The sequence below is a fragment of the Biomphalaria glabrata genome, chromosome 12 (assembly GCF_947242115.1).
Source record: "Biomphalaria glabrata chromosome 12, xgBioGlab47.1, whole genome shotgun sequence".
Taxonomy (NCBI): Eukaryota; Metazoa; Mollusca; class Gastropoda; family Planorbidae; genus Biomphalaria; species Biomphalaria glabrata.
The window spans coordinates 1,844,472-1,863,124 of NC_074722.1; the positions used below are offsets into that span (position 1 = coordinate 1,844,472).

General features: G+C 37.2%; 1 protein-coding gene across 1 annotated transcript in view; it reads right to left on the reverse strand.

Moving 5' to 3' along the window:
* Positions 1 to 18,653, reverse strand: part of LOC106050309 (nitric oxide synthase-like) — a 59,277-nt gene that overhangs the window by 12,486 nt on the left and 28,138 nt on the right. Inside the window, exons 10-20 of the mRNA XM_056006619.1 lie at positions 15,642 to 15,836; positions 15,158 to 15,252; positions 13,537 to 13,681; positions 10,861 to 10,965; positions 10,691 to 10,743; positions 9,718 to 9,834; positions 7,161 to 7,335; positions 5,555 to 5,696; positions 4,150 to 4,228; positions 2,832 to 3,019; positions 1,027 to 1,196 (exon numbers count right to left, since the gene is read on the reverse strand). Coding sequence (XP_055862594.1) covers positions 1,027 to 1,196; positions 2,832 to 3,019; positions 4,150 to 4,228; positions 5,555 to 5,696; positions 7,161 to 7,335; positions 9,718 to 9,834; positions 10,691 to 10,743; positions 10,861 to 10,965; positions 13,537 to 13,681; positions 15,158 to 15,252; positions 15,642 to 15,836 — 1,464 coding nt within the window. The remainder of the gene's footprint in view (positions 1 to 1,026; positions 1,197 to 2,831; positions 3,020 to 4,149; positions 4,229 to 5,554; positions 5,697 to 7,160; positions 7,336 to 9,717; positions 9,835 to 10,690; positions 10,744 to 10,860; positions 10,966 to 13,536; positions 13,682 to 15,157; positions 15,253 to 15,641; positions 15,837 to 18,653) is intronic.

An 18,653-nucleotide genomic window follows, 5' to 3' on the forward strand; every position in this document is an offset into this window, starting at 1 on the left:
AGGTAACCTTTCTCATCTTGTTTTGGGGGGCTAATGATATAAAGCTCATCTTTCTTTGGCCAATGATTAAAGGGTGACCCCCCTTTACTTCCCCATGTATGTCAGGTATCCAGAGTTGGATGGACTCGGGGGCGTCCAACAAATCCTTAAGTTCATAACTTGGTTTGGAAGGCAAGCACTTTAAAACTCAGCCACCATGCTCCCTGAAATATTTTGATTCACCCTAACATAATTTGATTTTCGATTTGTAATATCATGATCATTTAAACCAATGATGCCAAAACTTACTTGTTCCATTTGTTTTATTTCCAACACTCATGTCGCGGACCACATAAAGATACGCAAACAAAATGAAATTAACCTGAAACTATTTGATTAGAAACCAGTGGATCTAGTACCAGTAGTGTAACAATCTTTTATTCACGAGTCAAATCAAGAATGCTGCCATATTTGTTTCATAATGCCGTTTATATGTTGTTGTTTTTTAAACATCCACACTTTCCTCATGAAACAAATATGTTGGCGTACTATCGTGTTTCACATCCATTCAATTTCCTGGTACATTCTCCATTCAGAGTCCCATTTCATAAAAACACAAATGTTAAAGGTCATGGTACCAATCAATTAGAGAAAGAATAAGGGCCCTAACGTAGGTAAAGATTCATTTTTCTTTTTTTTGGAGGGTTGTTTTCTAGACTATGTGTTGAGGTTTCATGATGGAATCAATTCGCGGGCCAGTTCTGGCCTGTGGGCCATATTTTGGACATCACTGATTTAGAGTTGTAGTCTCTGTAATATGGTCATTTTAATAAAGGCTAATCCTGCTTGCTTCCAACCCTGCATTTCTGCAGGAGAGCTGGTCAAGGGTTAATATTCTTCATTTTTTAACTCTTTCTCTCCCAACCGACGATACCAGAGTTGATTCCACCAGAATGTGGTAAATAATTACGGAGAGAAAGAGTTAAACTTCCATAACAACACTGGTACACTGTCTAAGATAAACCTAAAGTAAATTACTCAAAGTACCTTGGCTAGTAACTCCAGTTTTTCCTTGTCATTACCTATGTTAGCCAGCTTGCTCAACTGCTGTAGCAGAGACTGGCTAGGGGGAGTAACCAAGTCAATGAAATAGCTCAAAGCAAAGTGCAGACTGCAGGGAGGTAACTTTTTATAAGGGATCCACTTTTTTATCTCCCCTGTTGAATCAAAACCAAATGTAGCCAGTGAGAGGGCACCAATGTGAACAATTCAGTTAAGGAGATAAAACAAAATGCTCAGAGTCAATGAGACAACAATGACAAAAGGTTTCTATGTCTACGAAAAAGGCAATCTATGTGAATTGGCTGTAATATATTTCAACGGACAAAGTTTACTGTAGCTAAGTCAGCTGTAATATATTTCAATGAACAAAGTTTACTGTAGCTAAGTCAGCTGTAATATATTTCAATGGACAAAGTTTACTGCAGCTAAGTCAGCTGTAATATATTTCAATGGACAAAGTTTACTGCAGCTAAGTCAGCTGTAATATATTTCAATGGACAAAGTTTACTGCAGCTAAGTCAGCTGTAATATATTTCAATGGACAAAGTTTACTGTAGCTAAGACAGCTGTAATATATTTCAATGGACAAAGTTTACTGTAGCTAAGTCAGCTGTAATATATTTCAATGGACAAAGTTTACTGTAGCTAAGTCAGCTGTAATATATTTCAACGGACAAAGTTTACTGTAGCTAAGTAAGTTGGTTGTAATATATTTCAATGGACAAAGTTTACTGTAGCTAAGTAAGTTGGCTGTAATATATTTCAATGGACAAAGTTTACTGTAGCTAAGTCAGTTGGCTGTAATATATTTCAATGGACAAAGTTTACTGTAGCTAAGTCAGTGGTCTGTAATATATTTCAATGGACAAAGTTTACTGTAGCTAAGTAAGTTGGCTGTAATATATTTCAATGGACAAAGTTTACTGTAGCTAAGTCAGTTGGCTGTAATATATTTCAATGGACAAAGTTAACTGTAGCTAAGTCAGTGGGCTGTAATATATTTCAATAAACAAAGTTAACTGTAGCTAAGTCCTGGAAATAACCTGCACTTATTAAAATTTCCTGAAAACTCATAAAAAATAGACAAAATTATCTTTTGTGTGTGTCATTCATTATGGAAAACGCCATTCCTACGTGCGATAAAAAAAAAAAGACAGTGTCAGCTTTCATGCAATAAAATGTAATAATCTGACAAATTTTCCCCATAACTGGAAGTTCCAATACCGTATTTAGTCACTGGCATATAAATATACCATAGGTTGCAAGATTGGTAAAGTAAAATTAACTTGATCGCAATTTTGTACTTAAAAAGAATGAATAATATGCAAATCCAAATTTATTTTCTAATACAAAATCTTAATTTTCACTTATTATTCTTATTCCCACCCAGACTAGGCCCAGCGCAATCAATTTCGCATAGGGCCCCACAATCGCTAGGACCGGCCCTGGTAGCTAAGTCAGTGGACTGTTATATATTTCAATGGACTATGTTTACTGTAGCTAAGTCAGTTGGCTGTAATATATTTTGAAGGACAGTTACTTCTGCAGCTAAGTCAGTGGGCTGTAATATATTGTCCTAATGGACTGAGTCTACAGCAGCAGAATGAATAGACATAAATGTTGTCAAATTTAATTAACATCATCTACTCTATACCCATAGCAAGAGAATGAAGTTTAAGTTGTCTAATGTGCTGTAAATACAGTAGAGTAACTACTATTCATCACAAGGTCTTGTACATTTAGATTAGCAGGTTTCAATGTATCAGCTTAAAACTTTAAAACTAGACTACCTTGACATTCAGTGTCTAGAAACTCCACTTGAATGACCTGATCAGGTTGTGGTGTGTTCTCCAGCTTCCTCAAGACACCCTCCACCAACGCTACTGAATTGGTGGGAAAGATGCCGACAAGGTCACCAGGGGCGTAGCCGAGCTCTTCAGCATTTTGGGTATTTATCTTCAGCAGCAACGTCTGTCGACTGAGAAACAAGACAAAGTCATACATAGTGTCTGTCGACTGAGAAACAAGACAAAGTCATACATATTGTCTGTCGACTGAGAAACAAGACAAAGTCATACATATTGTCTGTTGACTGAGAAACAAGACAAAGTCATACATATTGTCTGTCGACTGAGAAACAAGACAAAGTCATACATATTGTCTGTCGACTGAGAAACAAGACAAAGTCATACATATTGTCTGTCAACTGATAAACAAGACAAAGTAATCCATATTGTCTGTCGACTGACAAACAAGGCAAAGTCATACATATTGTCTGTCGACTGAGAAACAAGACAAAGTCATCCATAGTTTCAATTATATAATTGACACTGCTATTGTACTATCTATTACTGAAGGTATTTTTCTAACCATCTCCTTCTGTAGCTATGATTAAAAACTGAAAGACAGCTACAAAAATAACTCTGTGCTTGGCACACTGGATGACACCCTGATCATATGATATTTGCTACTGACTTTTGTCACTAAGCTCCTGAGCTCAAACCCCGTCCTTTGCTATTCCCTGCCATCTAGGGCTTGGGCTAGGATATAATAATCTTCCTCTCTGAAGGAACCTTATAAAACTAACACACTCAATTTTAGTTGCATCTCAGCATCACACATTTAGAACTACTGGGCACGTCAACTCTATCACTTAATTCCAGTCATTCTATCATTCAATCAAAGATTCAAGATGGATATTAATGACACAGAGACTTAAATGGATATAGACTTAGAGACTTAGATACAAAGCTTACAGAAACATGAATGTTTCTTTCAATATAATTCACAAATTATTCATTTTACATAACAAAACAATTACCAATATTTTTGTTCTGGTTTTGTCTGAGATCCCATGGTATTTGTTTATAAGCTTCAAAGTTTTTTAAAAGTAGGAACAGAAAAAAAAGAGAAATAAAAATTTTAAGTTCTTAAGGGAAATTATTTCCAATAAAAAAGTAAAAACCCAAACTGCCTTTGAAATGTGAAGAGATTGTTGACACTTGTTTGTTTAATAGCAGTAGAATAACTGATGACTATGAGTAATCTGGTAAAGCCAGGACTAGGACTATACTCATAAAGGACTGGGGGGGACATGATATAACTCACGTGGAGCATCTGGCTTGCAGCAATGTTCTCTCTGTCAGTATGCCCGGCTTGACTCTCTTGCTGTGAATATGACCTAATTCTAGACAGAGAAATACAACTATAACCAGACTCCTGGGCAAATCGAAACTATAAACTTTGAACAAATCAACTCATCATTTAGAAAAAAAAAAAATCCAAGTTTAAGATAAAGCTTACTCTTTTTTTTTTTTGATAGAAAGAATGAAAAGTGTTTCCTAATTTTCTTTTGTGAGTCAGTCAGATAGTGCAAATAATGCTGTGTTAAACCTAGACAGTCATCTATTCTTAACTCTTCACAATAGACACAAAATAGAGCAGTGTGATACATAATAAACAAATATTCACATTTGACTAGAGTAACACCTTTAGTAAAATCACTCAATTTATTTTGTGTGACACAACCCTCTGATTCGTCCTCCTTCAGTTAACACTTGATTATAAATACCCTCAAGCTCTTGTTTTTTTTTAATACTAATATACTATGATCCACTAGACCTAGAGTGCTGCATGGTAACATTAAAATCTTACCACCAGGGGGCGTAATATGCACATAATATCAGTGGATTCTATTCTATGTGGTGCATACATTTAGATGCCTTCATGATAGAAGACTCAAAAGTAAAATAGCAACTATACATAAAACAATGAACCATAATCTTCAAATACAAAAAAAAAATTTATTAAAATACTAAGAAAGAAACAAAGATAAAGGTACATTCCTCATCCCATATGCTAGGACAAATTTGTACAAATACTCCTTCTTCCCTAGTGCTATTAGAGCATGGAATGGGTTGCCTGAGCTAGCCAGGAAAACCAGTGACTTGGCAGAATTTAAGTCATTGGTTAATATGCATGACTGAATGCATGACGCGTAGGACATAATCATCTTTTTTGAAGTAACGTCTGTATTATATAAGATAAGATAAGATCTTCAGTAAGTCTGTTGGTCAGTGACATAGTATAGATATGGTTGTAAGTAAGGAACATGAAATATAACTCAGAATAAAATAAACAACCACATCAATCTTCAAAGACCAAAAAAAAAATGTATGCAGCCTTCACAATCATTGCATGTCTTAAGCACAGATAAATTCAAATATGAACATCTAGACAAACTAAAATAGGGAAAAATATGGGGGGGGGGGTGGAGGTAGCAGAGATGAGATTTGGATGCACAACATGTATAAATAGGTGAAAGTTCAAGAGAATCAAACCTATGTACTTCAAGTTCAAGGGAAACAATTCTATAACTTCAAGGGAAGCAACTCATGTAAATCTTCAGGTAATAGGACTAAGGGAAACTCTATGTAAATCTTCAAGTTATAGGACTAGGGGAAGCATCTCTATCTTTGTATAACATCAAGTTATAGGACTAACTCAAACTTACTTTTACAGAGGTCCCTGTCTGTTTCTGTTGGCACAGGCCTCAGTCGGCAAATCAAAGGATTCCATCTGTGCTCCTCTATGCTGATAATTTTCCCAACTTCTTGAACCCTGTCATTCACAATGTTGAAATGTTCACAGGAGGTCTGGGGTAGGAGAAGAGTGAGTGTCATGTTCGGAGATCTCACTGCTTTCCAATCAAAATGGTTTGCATTTTTAAGGGGCACAACTCTTTCTTTCTTCTTCTTCTTCTAGCCAGCTTTATTGCTGCTGAGCTGTGAGCTCTTTTGCAGACTGTGCCAAGGAAAAAAAGTGTGCTGTTTTCTTCAGTGTCTGCAAAGGGGGTGTTGTGTGGAGTTTATTTTGTTCTGGTGGTAATTTAATAGTGGTGTGTGTCCTGTTCTTAGTTGGAAGATTGTAGATTGTTCTTTGCGGGGGAGGAATTTAATACTGTCCAGTTTGTTAGGCGTAGTCATTTCTTTGTACATGGCTCTGCCTGCGTTTCCTGATGCCCATTGGTTGAGCCACTCCTCTTTGTGATTGTTGACTAACATTGACCTTAGGGTGAGGTAGTTAACAGGTCTATCTGGTTGTTCCAACTCAACAATGAAAGGACACGGTTAGAATGAAGGATGTTTATGTAAATTGAAGAATGATGTACATTGGCTTACATCAATTTAAAATTATTTGAATGAATGGTCAAGTGTTATAGAGATTCAAAATGCTAGCAAAGGTTTCAGGGCTAATGTTTGAATACAAAAGATTTAAATCCCCTTAAAAAAAAGTAAAACAATAAACGACAACGAAAAAAAAATAATTTTCTAATCATGAAAAATATTCAATTTTTACAAATTTTTATCAACTTATTCTGTCTGTCTGTCCGTCTGTCTGGTAAAAATGTTTTTTCTCCCATTTTTCTCCCAGCTGAAACTTTACACAATTTTTCATTGTACCAATTGTACCATTAACCAATTAGTGTATTAATGATTGTTTTTTTATTATTCTGTTTGATAATGAAATAAGGGGAATAACTGCTACTTAATGAGATATGTGTATGTATATATGGATTTAATCCCCTTATTACGTTTTGACACATTGAAAGTTAAAATTTTGCATAGTTATGCACGAAATCATCCAAAATTAAACCAATTAGTTAATCTATTAGTACTAATCAATTATTGAAGTTTTATTTAAGGTAAGGGAAGGTAATCCCTGACATTTTCAGATTAAGTTTTTTTTTTTCAAGTAATCTTTTTTCTATTGTTTGTTGTATTTAAAAACAATGTATTGATAAATCTTACTCACATACTTAAAAGTCATTGTCCTACAAAATATGCACCTGGTTGTGTGGTTTGCGCGCTGGACTGTCGTTCGGATTTATTGTTGGTCTCGGGTTCAAACCCTGCCCGCTCCCATCCCCTGTCTACCTGCGGGAGGTTTAGACTAGGAAGTAAACTATCTTCAACTCTCAAGGAACATCCGAAACATGTCAAACATTTTACAGCAAACATTTTTAAATTGCACTTAGCATACTAGTACTTTTCTCATCTTACTTTATTAAATAGTAACCAACCAAAAAAAACCCACAGATAACATTGTTGAAGACAAACCTTGTAGACCCCGTCTGCCCATTTGTAAAAGCTACTCTCCAGACCGAAATGCACATTACCCAGTTCAATGGGATAAATTATGGAAGCCCCGAGTTCTTGGAAGATGTTGTTCAGGTATTTGCCGAATGCACCAATGTGGCGGTAATGCTCCGATACCAAGGAAAATATGGAATACCTTGAGAGGGAAAGAAAAGGAACCATAATCTTCAAATACAAAAAACAAAATTTAATAAAATACTCTGAAAGTCACAAAAATAAAGACACATTCCTCATCCCATATGCTAGGACAAATTTCTACAAATACTCCTTCTTCCCTAGTGCTATTGAGCATGGAATGGGTTGCCTGAGCTAGCCAGGAAAACCAATGACTTGGCAGAATTTAAGTCATTGGTTAATATGCATGACTAAATGCATGACGCATAGGACGTAATCATCTTCTTTTTTGAAGCAACGTCTGTTTTATATAAGATAAGAAGCTAAGATAAAGAAACTGTGACTGACATAAACTGCTTGGCTACTTAATCAAAGGAGCTCCAGTTCAAAGCCCAGTGTGGATTATGAATTCTATATTCAAGATTAACATTAGTTAGGCCAATAATAGAATATGCATCCTCTGTTTGGGACCCCTCAACTCAAGAAAACATTAAGAAACTGGAACAGACACAAAATAGAGCAGTGAGACTCATAACAAACAAATATTCACATTTGACTAGAGTAACGCCTTTAGCAAATCACTAAATTTAGAAAGCCTTCAGGATAGAAGACTTAAAAGTAAAGTAGCAATTATACATAAAACACTGAACCATAATCTTCAAATACAAAATTTAATAAAATACTCTGAAAGACACAAAGATAAAGGCACATTCCTCGTCCCATATTCTAGGACAAATTTGTACAAATACTTGTTCTTCCCTAGTGCTATTAGAGCATGAAATGGGTTGCCTGAGCTAGCCAGGAAAACCAGTGACTTGGCTGAATTTAGGTCATTGGTTAATATGCATGACTAAATGCATGACACATAGGACCGAATTATCTTCTTTTTTGAAGTAATGTCTGTATGATATAAGATAAGATAAGATTTAACCTTTGCTGAGCGCCTCAAGGTGACACAAACATTCTCAGATACCCTGTCTCTCATATGTCTCTCATATATGTCTCTCATATATGTCTCTCATTTTGTCTCTCATATATGTCTCTCATTTTGTCTCTCATATATGTCTCTCATTTTGTCTCTCATATATGTCTCTCATTTTGTCTCTCATATATGTCTCTCATTTTGTCTCTCATATATGTCTCTCATATATGTCTCTCATTTTGTCTCTCATTTTGTCTCTCATATATGTCTCTTATATGTCCACAAAACAGATTTGGCCAGAGTACACTGAACATGTTATAGGACCATAGAAGATATGCTCTACAAAATGATACTATTGTTATTGTTGGACTCTGAAAGAAAGAAATGAAAATATGCAGCAAGGAAATATAAATGACATTTAATATCAAGGAGGCATGGTGGCTGAGTGGTAAAGCACTTGGCCTTTGAACCAAAGTGTCTTGGGTTTGAATCTCGGTGATGAATTTTAAAATGTTTTTAGGACAGTCCACCCAACTCTAATGGGTACATTAGTTGTGTAGGGTAAAGGCAGTTGGTTTGTTGTGCTGGCCACATGACACCTTCATTAACTTTCAGCCATTTAAAAAGGTGACCTTCACATCATCTGCCCTATAGATGGCAAGGTCTAAGAGGGGTGTTTAACTTTTTTATAATTTAATAATACATAAAAACTAGTTAAAAATTAAGATCAGGTCAGGTGTGTCTAGGTCTCAGGTGTGTCTGGATATTTTCTTGCATTGAATCAATCAGATCTGGGTTACAGTGACATGGTCCACACAATCATTATATCTAGCAATTATAAATGTAACATAACCAGTCTCTGTCAGGGTAACACAGTTTGGAGCTCCAACCAGCTTATGATACCTTTCACTAGTGGATCTCAATTGGTGGGTCATGACCACCTTGGGAGTGGAATGACACTTTGCTAGGGGTTGCCTAAAGACAATGAAAGTACATACATTTTTTTAAATTCATTATTTAAAGTATGTGTGTGTGTGTTGCATCCATATTGTTATTGTTATAAACCGTGGCAAGAGCAAGAGAAAACCTCTGAACTCTAGACAGGAAGTGAAAGTTTAGGGGCAGTCATTTCTAAAGTAAAGTGGAGAGAGAATGTATTTTATGATTAACTTTGTGTTTGCTGGATTTTGTATAATTTTCAATATTGGGATACTATACATGATAAGTCTATGTTGTAATTATGTATGTTACTAGCGAGTTATGGCTGGAAAGATCTACATCGACCTATCTATTGTATGTAATAAATATGTAATTACTATGTAATAAATATTGCTGACATTAAGTGTCGTTCAGTGTATTTTAATCTTCGTTGTGGTCTTGTATGACTCAAGCTTTACACAGAATATACAGTGCATAAGAACCCAGAATTACATCTCCAATAAATAGATGTTAAGGTATGTAGTGTTGATGAAAGTCGCCTACCTGACATTTTGTAAGAAGTCCCCAGTTTCAAATAAGTTTTTAACTTCTAAGTTATTTCTATCCTTGATACTAGACAGCTGAACATAGGTTCTGTAAGACTTGATGGGGGTTAAGAACCTGAGGAATAGATAAGGCATATTAAGGACAGTGCTTTTTTTTTGGTGACGGTACGCACCGGTATGGCATATCGGCACCTTTTTCAATTTGGGGAAAAAATTAATACTTTTCTTGTATTTTAGCGTTTACTATTACTTTATTAGGAGTTAAAAAACAGGCAATCCGTCACTGAGTACTCGCACCTAAATTTTTAAAAAAAAAAAATAGCAATGGATATGGACATCTGTAAACCAACACATGACATAGCCATAAAAAAAGGAATAAATTGATCAGGGAACATAAAATGCACCAAGATACCTGTGTGTAGTCGCTGAATGAACTCTTTATGCTGTCTGTTGTATTTATGTGTATGTTTCTGTTGTGTTGTCTTTATATGAGAAAAGAGTCCTTGTAATCACAACTAATTTCCGTAAGGATCAATAAAGCAGTCTTAGTCTTAAATTAGCAAAAACTGGGGACAAATGTTATTGTGTGCATTCATAATATTTCCAATTGTTCAAATGCACATGATTTATACATGTCTCATATGCCCAGGATTTACAATTAAGTTAAAGAAGCTGGTTTGATGACAATGTCAATCAAAACATTTTTAAAACTGTTTCTGTCCGGAAATGTTTCTATTAATTGTATTATTTGTATGCGTGATGTACAAGACCAAAAGTAAGAAACGAAATTAAGATTTCAATCCAACTATTTCTGTTAGGATTTAGCTCACCTCCAGGGGTAATGCAAAGTGTATATTTTTCAATAAGAAACAATTTATAAACTAAAACACTCACATGAATACATTGAAAATATTAACAATTTAAATTTAAAATAAAAAAATTAACACAAATATGACAAGACTAGCACTTACGAGTTTCCAATAATTTCATATCCTCTTTTTTCAAACAGACTTTTAGCAAACTCCTAGTTTTAAAACAGATTCTTCTATGACAAAGAAAAACTATAGAATGTACTGGTCAAAACATGTTATTTATTCCTAAGCATTTATTACTCTATCCCTGCCAGGCTGTTACAACCTACCTGACCATTGTAAGGTGGCTCACCATTCCCATAAGTGTCGGTTACGATTAAAACTAGAGACTCATGAGCCAGGATCTCCAGATAATACCGGGACATAGGTAGCACCTAGTGGACAGAAATCAAGATAGTACTGAGACATGGGTAGCACACAATGGACGAAAATCAAGATAGTAGACCTACTGAGACATAGGTATCACCTAGTGGAGACATAATTCAGGATAGTAGAGACACAGGTAGCACCTAGTGGATATAATTGAGGATGGTACTGAGACATAGGTAGCACCTAGTGGACATAATTGAGGATGGTACTGAGACATAGGTAGCACCTAGTGGACATAATTCAGGATGGTACTGAGACAGGTAGCACCTAGTGGACATAATTAAGGATAGTACTGAGACATATGTAGCACCCAGTGGACATAATTCAGGATAGTATTGAGACATAGGTAGCACCTAGTGGACATAATTCAGGATGGTACTGAGACATAGGTAGCACCTAGTGGACATAATTCAGGATAGTACTGAGACATAGGTAGCACCTAGTGGACATAATTCAGGATAGTACTGAGACATAGGTAGCACCTAGTGGACATAATTCAGGATAGTACTGAGACACAGGTAGCACCTAGTGGACATAATTCAGGATGGTACTGAGACAGGTAGCACCTAGTGGGCATAATTCAGGATGGTACTGAGACAGGTAGCACCTAGTGGACATAATTCAGGATGGTATTGAGACAGGTAGCACCCAGTGAACATAATTCAGGATAGTACTGAGACACAGGTAGCACATAGAGAACATAATTCAGGATGGTACTGACACATAGGTAGCACCTATTGGACATAATTCAGGATAGTACTGAGACACAGGTAGCACATAGAGGACATAATTCAGGATGGTACTGAGACATAGGTAGCACCTATTGGACATGTGTCAGGATAGTAGAGACACAGGTAGCACCTAGTGGACATAATTCAGGATGGTACTGAGACAGAGGTAGCACCTAGTGGACATAATTCAGGATGGTACTGAGACATAGGTAGCACCTAGTGGACATAATTCAGGATAGTAGAGACACAGGTAGCACCTAGTGGACATAATTCAGGATAGTACTGAGACATAGGTAGCACCTAGTGGACATTATTCAGGATGGTACTGAGACATAGGTAGCACCTAGTGGACATAATTGAGGATGGTACTGAGACATAGGTAGCACCTATTGGACATGTGTCAGGATAGTAGAGACACAGGTAGCACCTAGTGGACATAATTCAGGATGGTACTGAGACAGAGGTAGCACCTAGTGGACATAATTCAGGATGGTACTGAGACATAGGTAGCACCTAGTGGACATAATTCAGGATAGTAGAGACACAGGTAGCACCTAGTGGACATAATTCAGGATAGTAGAGACACAGGTAGCACCTAGTGGATATAATTGAGGATGGTACTGAGACATAGGTAGCACCTAGTGGACATAATTGAAGATGGTACTGAGACATAGGTAGCACCTAGTGGACATAATTCAGGATGGTACTGAGACAGGTAGCACCTAGTGGACATAATTAAGGATAGTACTGAGACATATGTAGCACCCAGTGGACATAATTCAGGATAGTATTGAGACATAGGTAGCACCTAGTGGACATAATTCAGGATGGTACTGAGACATAGGTAGCACCTAGTGGACATAATTCAGGATAGTACTGAGACATAGGTAGCACCTAGTGGACATAATTCAGGATAGTACTGAGACATAGGTAGCACCTAGTGGACATAATTCAGGATGGTACTGAGACAGGTAGCACCTAGTGGGCATAATTCAGGATGGTACTGAGACAGGTAGCACCTAGTGGACATAATTCAGGATGGTATTGAGACAGGTAGCACCCAGTGAACATAATTCAGGATAGTACTGAGACACAGGTAGCACATAGAGAACATAATTCAGGATGGTACTGACACATAGGTAGCACCTATTGGACATAATTCAGGATAGTACTGAGACACAGGTAGCACATAGAGGACATAATTCAGGATGGTACTGAGACATAGGTAGCACCTATTGGACATGTGTCAGGATAGTAGAGACACAGGTAGCACCTAGTGGACATAATTCAGGATGGTACTGAGACAGATGTAGCACCTAGTGGACATAATTCAGGATGGTACTGAGACATAGGTAGCACCTAGTGGACATAATTCAGGATAGTAGAGACACAGGTAGCACCTAGTGGACATAATTCAGGATAGTACTGAGACATAGGTAGCACCTAGTGGACATTATTCAGGATGGTACTGAGACATAGGTAGCACCTAGTGGACATAATTCAGGATAGTAGAGACACAGGTAGCACCTAGTGGATATAATTGAGGATGGTACTGAGACATAGGTAGCACCTAGTGGTCATAATTCAGGATAGTACTGAGACATAGGTAGCACCTAGTGGACATAATTCAGGATAGTACTGAGGCATAGGTAGCACCTAGTGGACATAATTCAGGATAGTACTAAGACATAGGTAGCCCCTATTAGACAGATATCAAGATAGTACTCAGACATAGGTAGCCCCAAGTAGACAAAAATCAAGATAGTACTATGACATGGGTAACACACACACACACAAACACACACAACACACACACAAACACGCACACAAACGCACTGCTCTTACCTCAACCTGAAAAGCACATTGAAAAATTTTCCGCAGAATGTTGGAGAAAATCTCTGATCTGCCAGTCTCAGTAGCAAACAAAATGACGCAGTTAATTTTGGAGCTGAAAGTTTCCGGTAGAAGTCTGAGAGATAGCACCATACACCTGAGGACGGAATGAAGTTTTAGTTTTCAGGCAGGAAGTATATCAGGAACATGTGGTCTTATCTTATAAAATACAGATGTTACTTCAAAAAAGAAGATGGCTACGCCCTATGAGTGTCCCTAGATCAAACATCATGCATGTTAATCAATGACTTGTATTTCTGCCAAGTCATTGGTTTTCCTGGCTGACTCAGGCAACCCATTGCATGCTCTAATAGCATTAGGGAAGAAGGAGTATTTGTACAAATCTGTCCTAGCATATGGGACGAGGAATGTGCCTTTATCTTTGTGTCTTTCTGAGTATTTTATTAAATTTTGTTTTTGGATTTGAAGATTATGGTTCAGGGTTTTATGTATAATTGTTACTTTACTTTTGAGTCTTATATCCTGAAGGGCCTCTAATGATTTTACTAAAGGTGTTACTCTAGTCAAATGTGAATATTTGTTTGTTATGAATCTCACTGCTCTATTTTGTGTCTGTTCCAGTTTCTTAATATTTATATTGAGTTCAGGGGCCCCAATCAGAGGATGCATATTCTATTAATGGCCTAACCCCCTAAACCTAACAAGTCATAAGTTTTGTATCACAGACATAACAATAGTGATAGGTATTGTATCATAAATCTCACAAGACATATGTATTGTATTAGAGACCTCAAGATTGTCATAAGTATTGTATCATGGCATTAATATAGTCATTGGAAATGTATCATAGATTTCACATTAGTCATTGGGATAGTATCATGGCAGTCACAAAAGTCCTTGGGATAGTCTCATTGACCTCACAATAGTCATTGAGATAGTATTATGGACCTCACTAAAAGAAGGTGAGCCATAGGAATTGTATCATGGACCTCAGATATATAGATATTACATCATGATTCTCACAATAGTCTTAGGGATAGCAGGCCTAATAGTCAAAGCAGTTTTAGGTCAGTGGATGGTATCAAAATTATTTTCATCATCAACAGTAACAAAATAATAAATTGGACAAATACTTTCTATTAGATTAAATGGTTCCCCTTTCAGACCTTGTGATCAATGGGAGCAGATGATGTATAGCTCATGTTTCTATGGCCTGTGGTTAATGTGGGTGTCATGTGGCCAGCACAATGACAGACTTTTACTTCCCCAACATATGTCAAGCACCCCTTAGAGCGGATGGGACTTAGGGTCATTCTAAAAATCTGGAAGCTCAAAAATCCCAGTCTTAACTGGAATTTGAACTCGAGACACAATGGTTTTGAAGCCAAGCACTTTACCCCTCAACCACAATGCCCATTTTGAAAGATTGTGATTAACTTTAAATTCTCATGCTATTAAGCTAACATGCCCACTAACTGCCCACTAACATGTCCACTAACTGCCCACAGGATCCACCATTATTTCTTTCTGTAAACCCACCCCTATAAAGCCTTGTTGCAGAACAATTCCAAACACAGCTATCTGAATGACAGTAGATCACAGTAAAACCTACTTGGAGTTGTCTTGTTTTTTCTTTAGACTAGCAGAGCTAACGCTACCGTCACTGAAGCCAGGACTTTTCCACTGATAGCCAACCCAAGCTGCTTCCTGAAGTTACTCAACAGAAATAACAAATTAACTCAAGCATAACACTACAAAGTAGTTCTAGTTACTAAAATACATTGTCAATCTTTTACTTTATATATAAAAAAAAGCTGATAATTTTTAAAATGTCCAATTTCTAATAGCACTTCCTGTAAGACGTTTAGACTTGGATAAAATAATCTTTATTTTTGAAGGAATTCTGGAAAGGACTTGTCAAAAGCCACAAATATCAGCTTCAAATTAATTATTTTTTTGCCAAGAGCTTTACAAGCACAACCCAATTAGATTAATTATCTTAAAATACATATAAAATACAATCTTAGACAGATAAGCTGTTATTAAAGTTATTACTATTTCTTGTGACTTTTTTTCCCTGAAAAACTTGAGATTACCTGGTACTCAAAGGAAGGTTTCAACCAATACATTAACATCTCCTGGTGGAACACTCCGAGGAGAGAAGAGGTCAACGGAGGCACAATGGAGGGCCAGTGAGCAGGACATCCTCCCCTAACCTTGTACTCATTGTCCAGATGGTACAGAAATGCATTGCTGGCCCCATGATGGTCTACGATGGTCACATTGGCTTTCTACAATACCCAGGGTATCCAAATAATAATAATAATAATAATAATAATAATAATCTTTATTATCCGTATGGAAATTTGTCTTACAATTTGTGCATTACACCAAACAAAAAACATTATAACTATAAGAAACCAAAGTGTACATTCACACCAGACTCACTCATAATTTACATGTGACAAAGTTTATACCAGATTGTTCTTATTTAATGATTTGATTGCCAGGGGAACAAAAGAGTGTTTGTGTCTGTTTGTCTTTGCTATCGGTGTCTTGTATCTCTTTTGTGATGGTAAAATCACAAAATCCTGACACAAAGGGTGATTCTTTATTTCGAGGATCTTGTTAGCTTTTTTATAGATGTTTGTCTCAAACAACTGACCAAATGTAAAAAAAAATCGTAAGAATTTTACACACATTTTAAAGACTAAGACAGTGTGTCTCAAACTTTTTCCATAACGGAACACTTTGCACATTCGGAGTATTTAGCGGAACTCTTTACTTATTTTTTTACAGAAATTAATTCACGTAGTGGCCTACTAGTTAATTATTCCAATTGTTTGTGGAATATCTATTCAGGCTTCATGGAACATTAGTGATCTGTGGGACATTAGGGCTCCATGGAACATTAGGGCTCCATGAAAAACAATTTGGGAAACACTGAACTAAGACTGCTTTATTGATTCCGATGGAAAGCCTTGTTTTTATTTGACAAGATTTGGATGTTCCTTCAAAAGTGAAGATTATTATCTACAAGTTTATCTGGCAGCAGATGGGTTTGAGTTTGGGGCTATCAAGGCGACGGTCGGAAGTAAATAACACTCAACCAGGAAGTCACTGAAAAGTGGACTATATTATATTATCACTAATAAATTAATTACAAACACAGAGATTAAAAAAAAATAACTTCATTTTTATTCAAATGAATAGATGACCAACTGAAGACTGACACACACCAACTGAAGACTGACACACACCAACTGAAGACTGACACACACCAACTGAAGACTGACACAGACCAACTGAAGACTGACACAGAACAACTGAAGACTGACACACACACCAACTGAAGACTGACACACACCAACTGAAGACTGACACAGACCAACTGAAGACTGACACACACCAACTGAAGACTGACACACACCAACTGAAGACTGACACAGAACAACTGAAGACTGACACACACCAACTGAAGAATAACATACACAAACTGAAGACTGACACAGAACAACTGAAGACTGACACACACCAACTGAAGACTGACAGAGACCAACTGAAGACTGACACAGAACAACTGAAGACTGACACATAACAACTGTAGACTGACACACACCAACTGAAGACTGACACACACCAACTGAAGACTGACACACACCAACTGAAGACTGACACACACCAACTGAAGACTGACAAACCAACTGAAGACTGACACACACCAACTGAAGACTGACACACACCAACTGAAGACTGATAAAGACCAACTGAAGACTAACACAGACCAACTGAAGACTGACACACACCAACTGAAGACTGACACACACCAACTGAAGACTGACACACACCAACTGAAGACTGACACACACCAACTGAAGACTGACACACACCAACTGAAGACTGACACACACCAACTGAAGACTGACAGAGACCAAATGAAGACTGACACACACCAACTGAAGACTGACACACACCAACTGAAGACTGACACACACCAACTGAAGACTGACAGAGACCAAATGAAGACTGACACACACCAACTGAAGACTGACACACACCAACTGAAGACTAACACACACCAACTGAAGACTTGACACAACACACTAAGAACAAACTTGATAAACACATGACCATTAGAACAAGAGAGACTACACGAAGATAACACACGACAGACTATGACTACATATACTCATTTTCAATTACAAACTAGAACATACCACAGAAACGTGCTCTATAAGATATTTAAAAAAAAAACACCCTTCCTGTTCAATATAAACTTTAGCTTTCCTTAGCATTGAAGCATCAGGGCTTTAAAAGAGGCATCATTTTTGTAGGTGAAAAGCTAACTAGTGTTAGCTGCTTCAAATACCTCTGAGCTATTGTCTCAGAAGAGGGAACAAAACCCGAACTATTGGCCCGAATAGCACAGTCCACAGCAGCCCTTTCTAAGCTTAAAATAATATGGAAAGACAAGGGCTTGGCCCTCGGCACCAAAATCAGACTGATGCTTGCGAGTCGTGGACGTTGAATGCAGAGCTTGAGAGGAGGATCCTAGCAATGGAATTAATATGCTACAGAAGGATCCTAAGCATCACATTCAAAGACCGCATCACAAACCAAGAAATCAGAGACAGGGTTACTGCAGCAATCGGAGCCCATGACGACCTGCTAACTATTGTAAAAAGAAAAGACGAAAGCTTAAAACCTATGGCCACATTACAAGATCTACGGGGCTTGCAAAGACCTTCCTTCAGGGAACAGTGCCAGGAAAAAAGAAGAAGAGGCAGACAGAAAAAGCGATGGGAGGACAACATTAAAGAATGGACGGGCCTGCCATTGAGAGAGGTTCTAGACAGGGCAAAAGAAAGGGAGGAATGGAGAAAGACGGTCGACAAGTCTTGCCTGGTGCCCCAACGGTCCAACAGACTAAGAGATAGGTAAAGGTAAAAGGTAAGCACTGAAGTTGATAAAACTCTACCAAGCAATGTTCTCTCTTAGATTGCCAGTAATGCTTGCGCAAAGAGAAATGCAAAGAGAAATACGCAATGGGTCATAGGATGTTGTTTAGATAATTTTATTTTGTTTCTTAGAGAGCGACTCAGATCTAA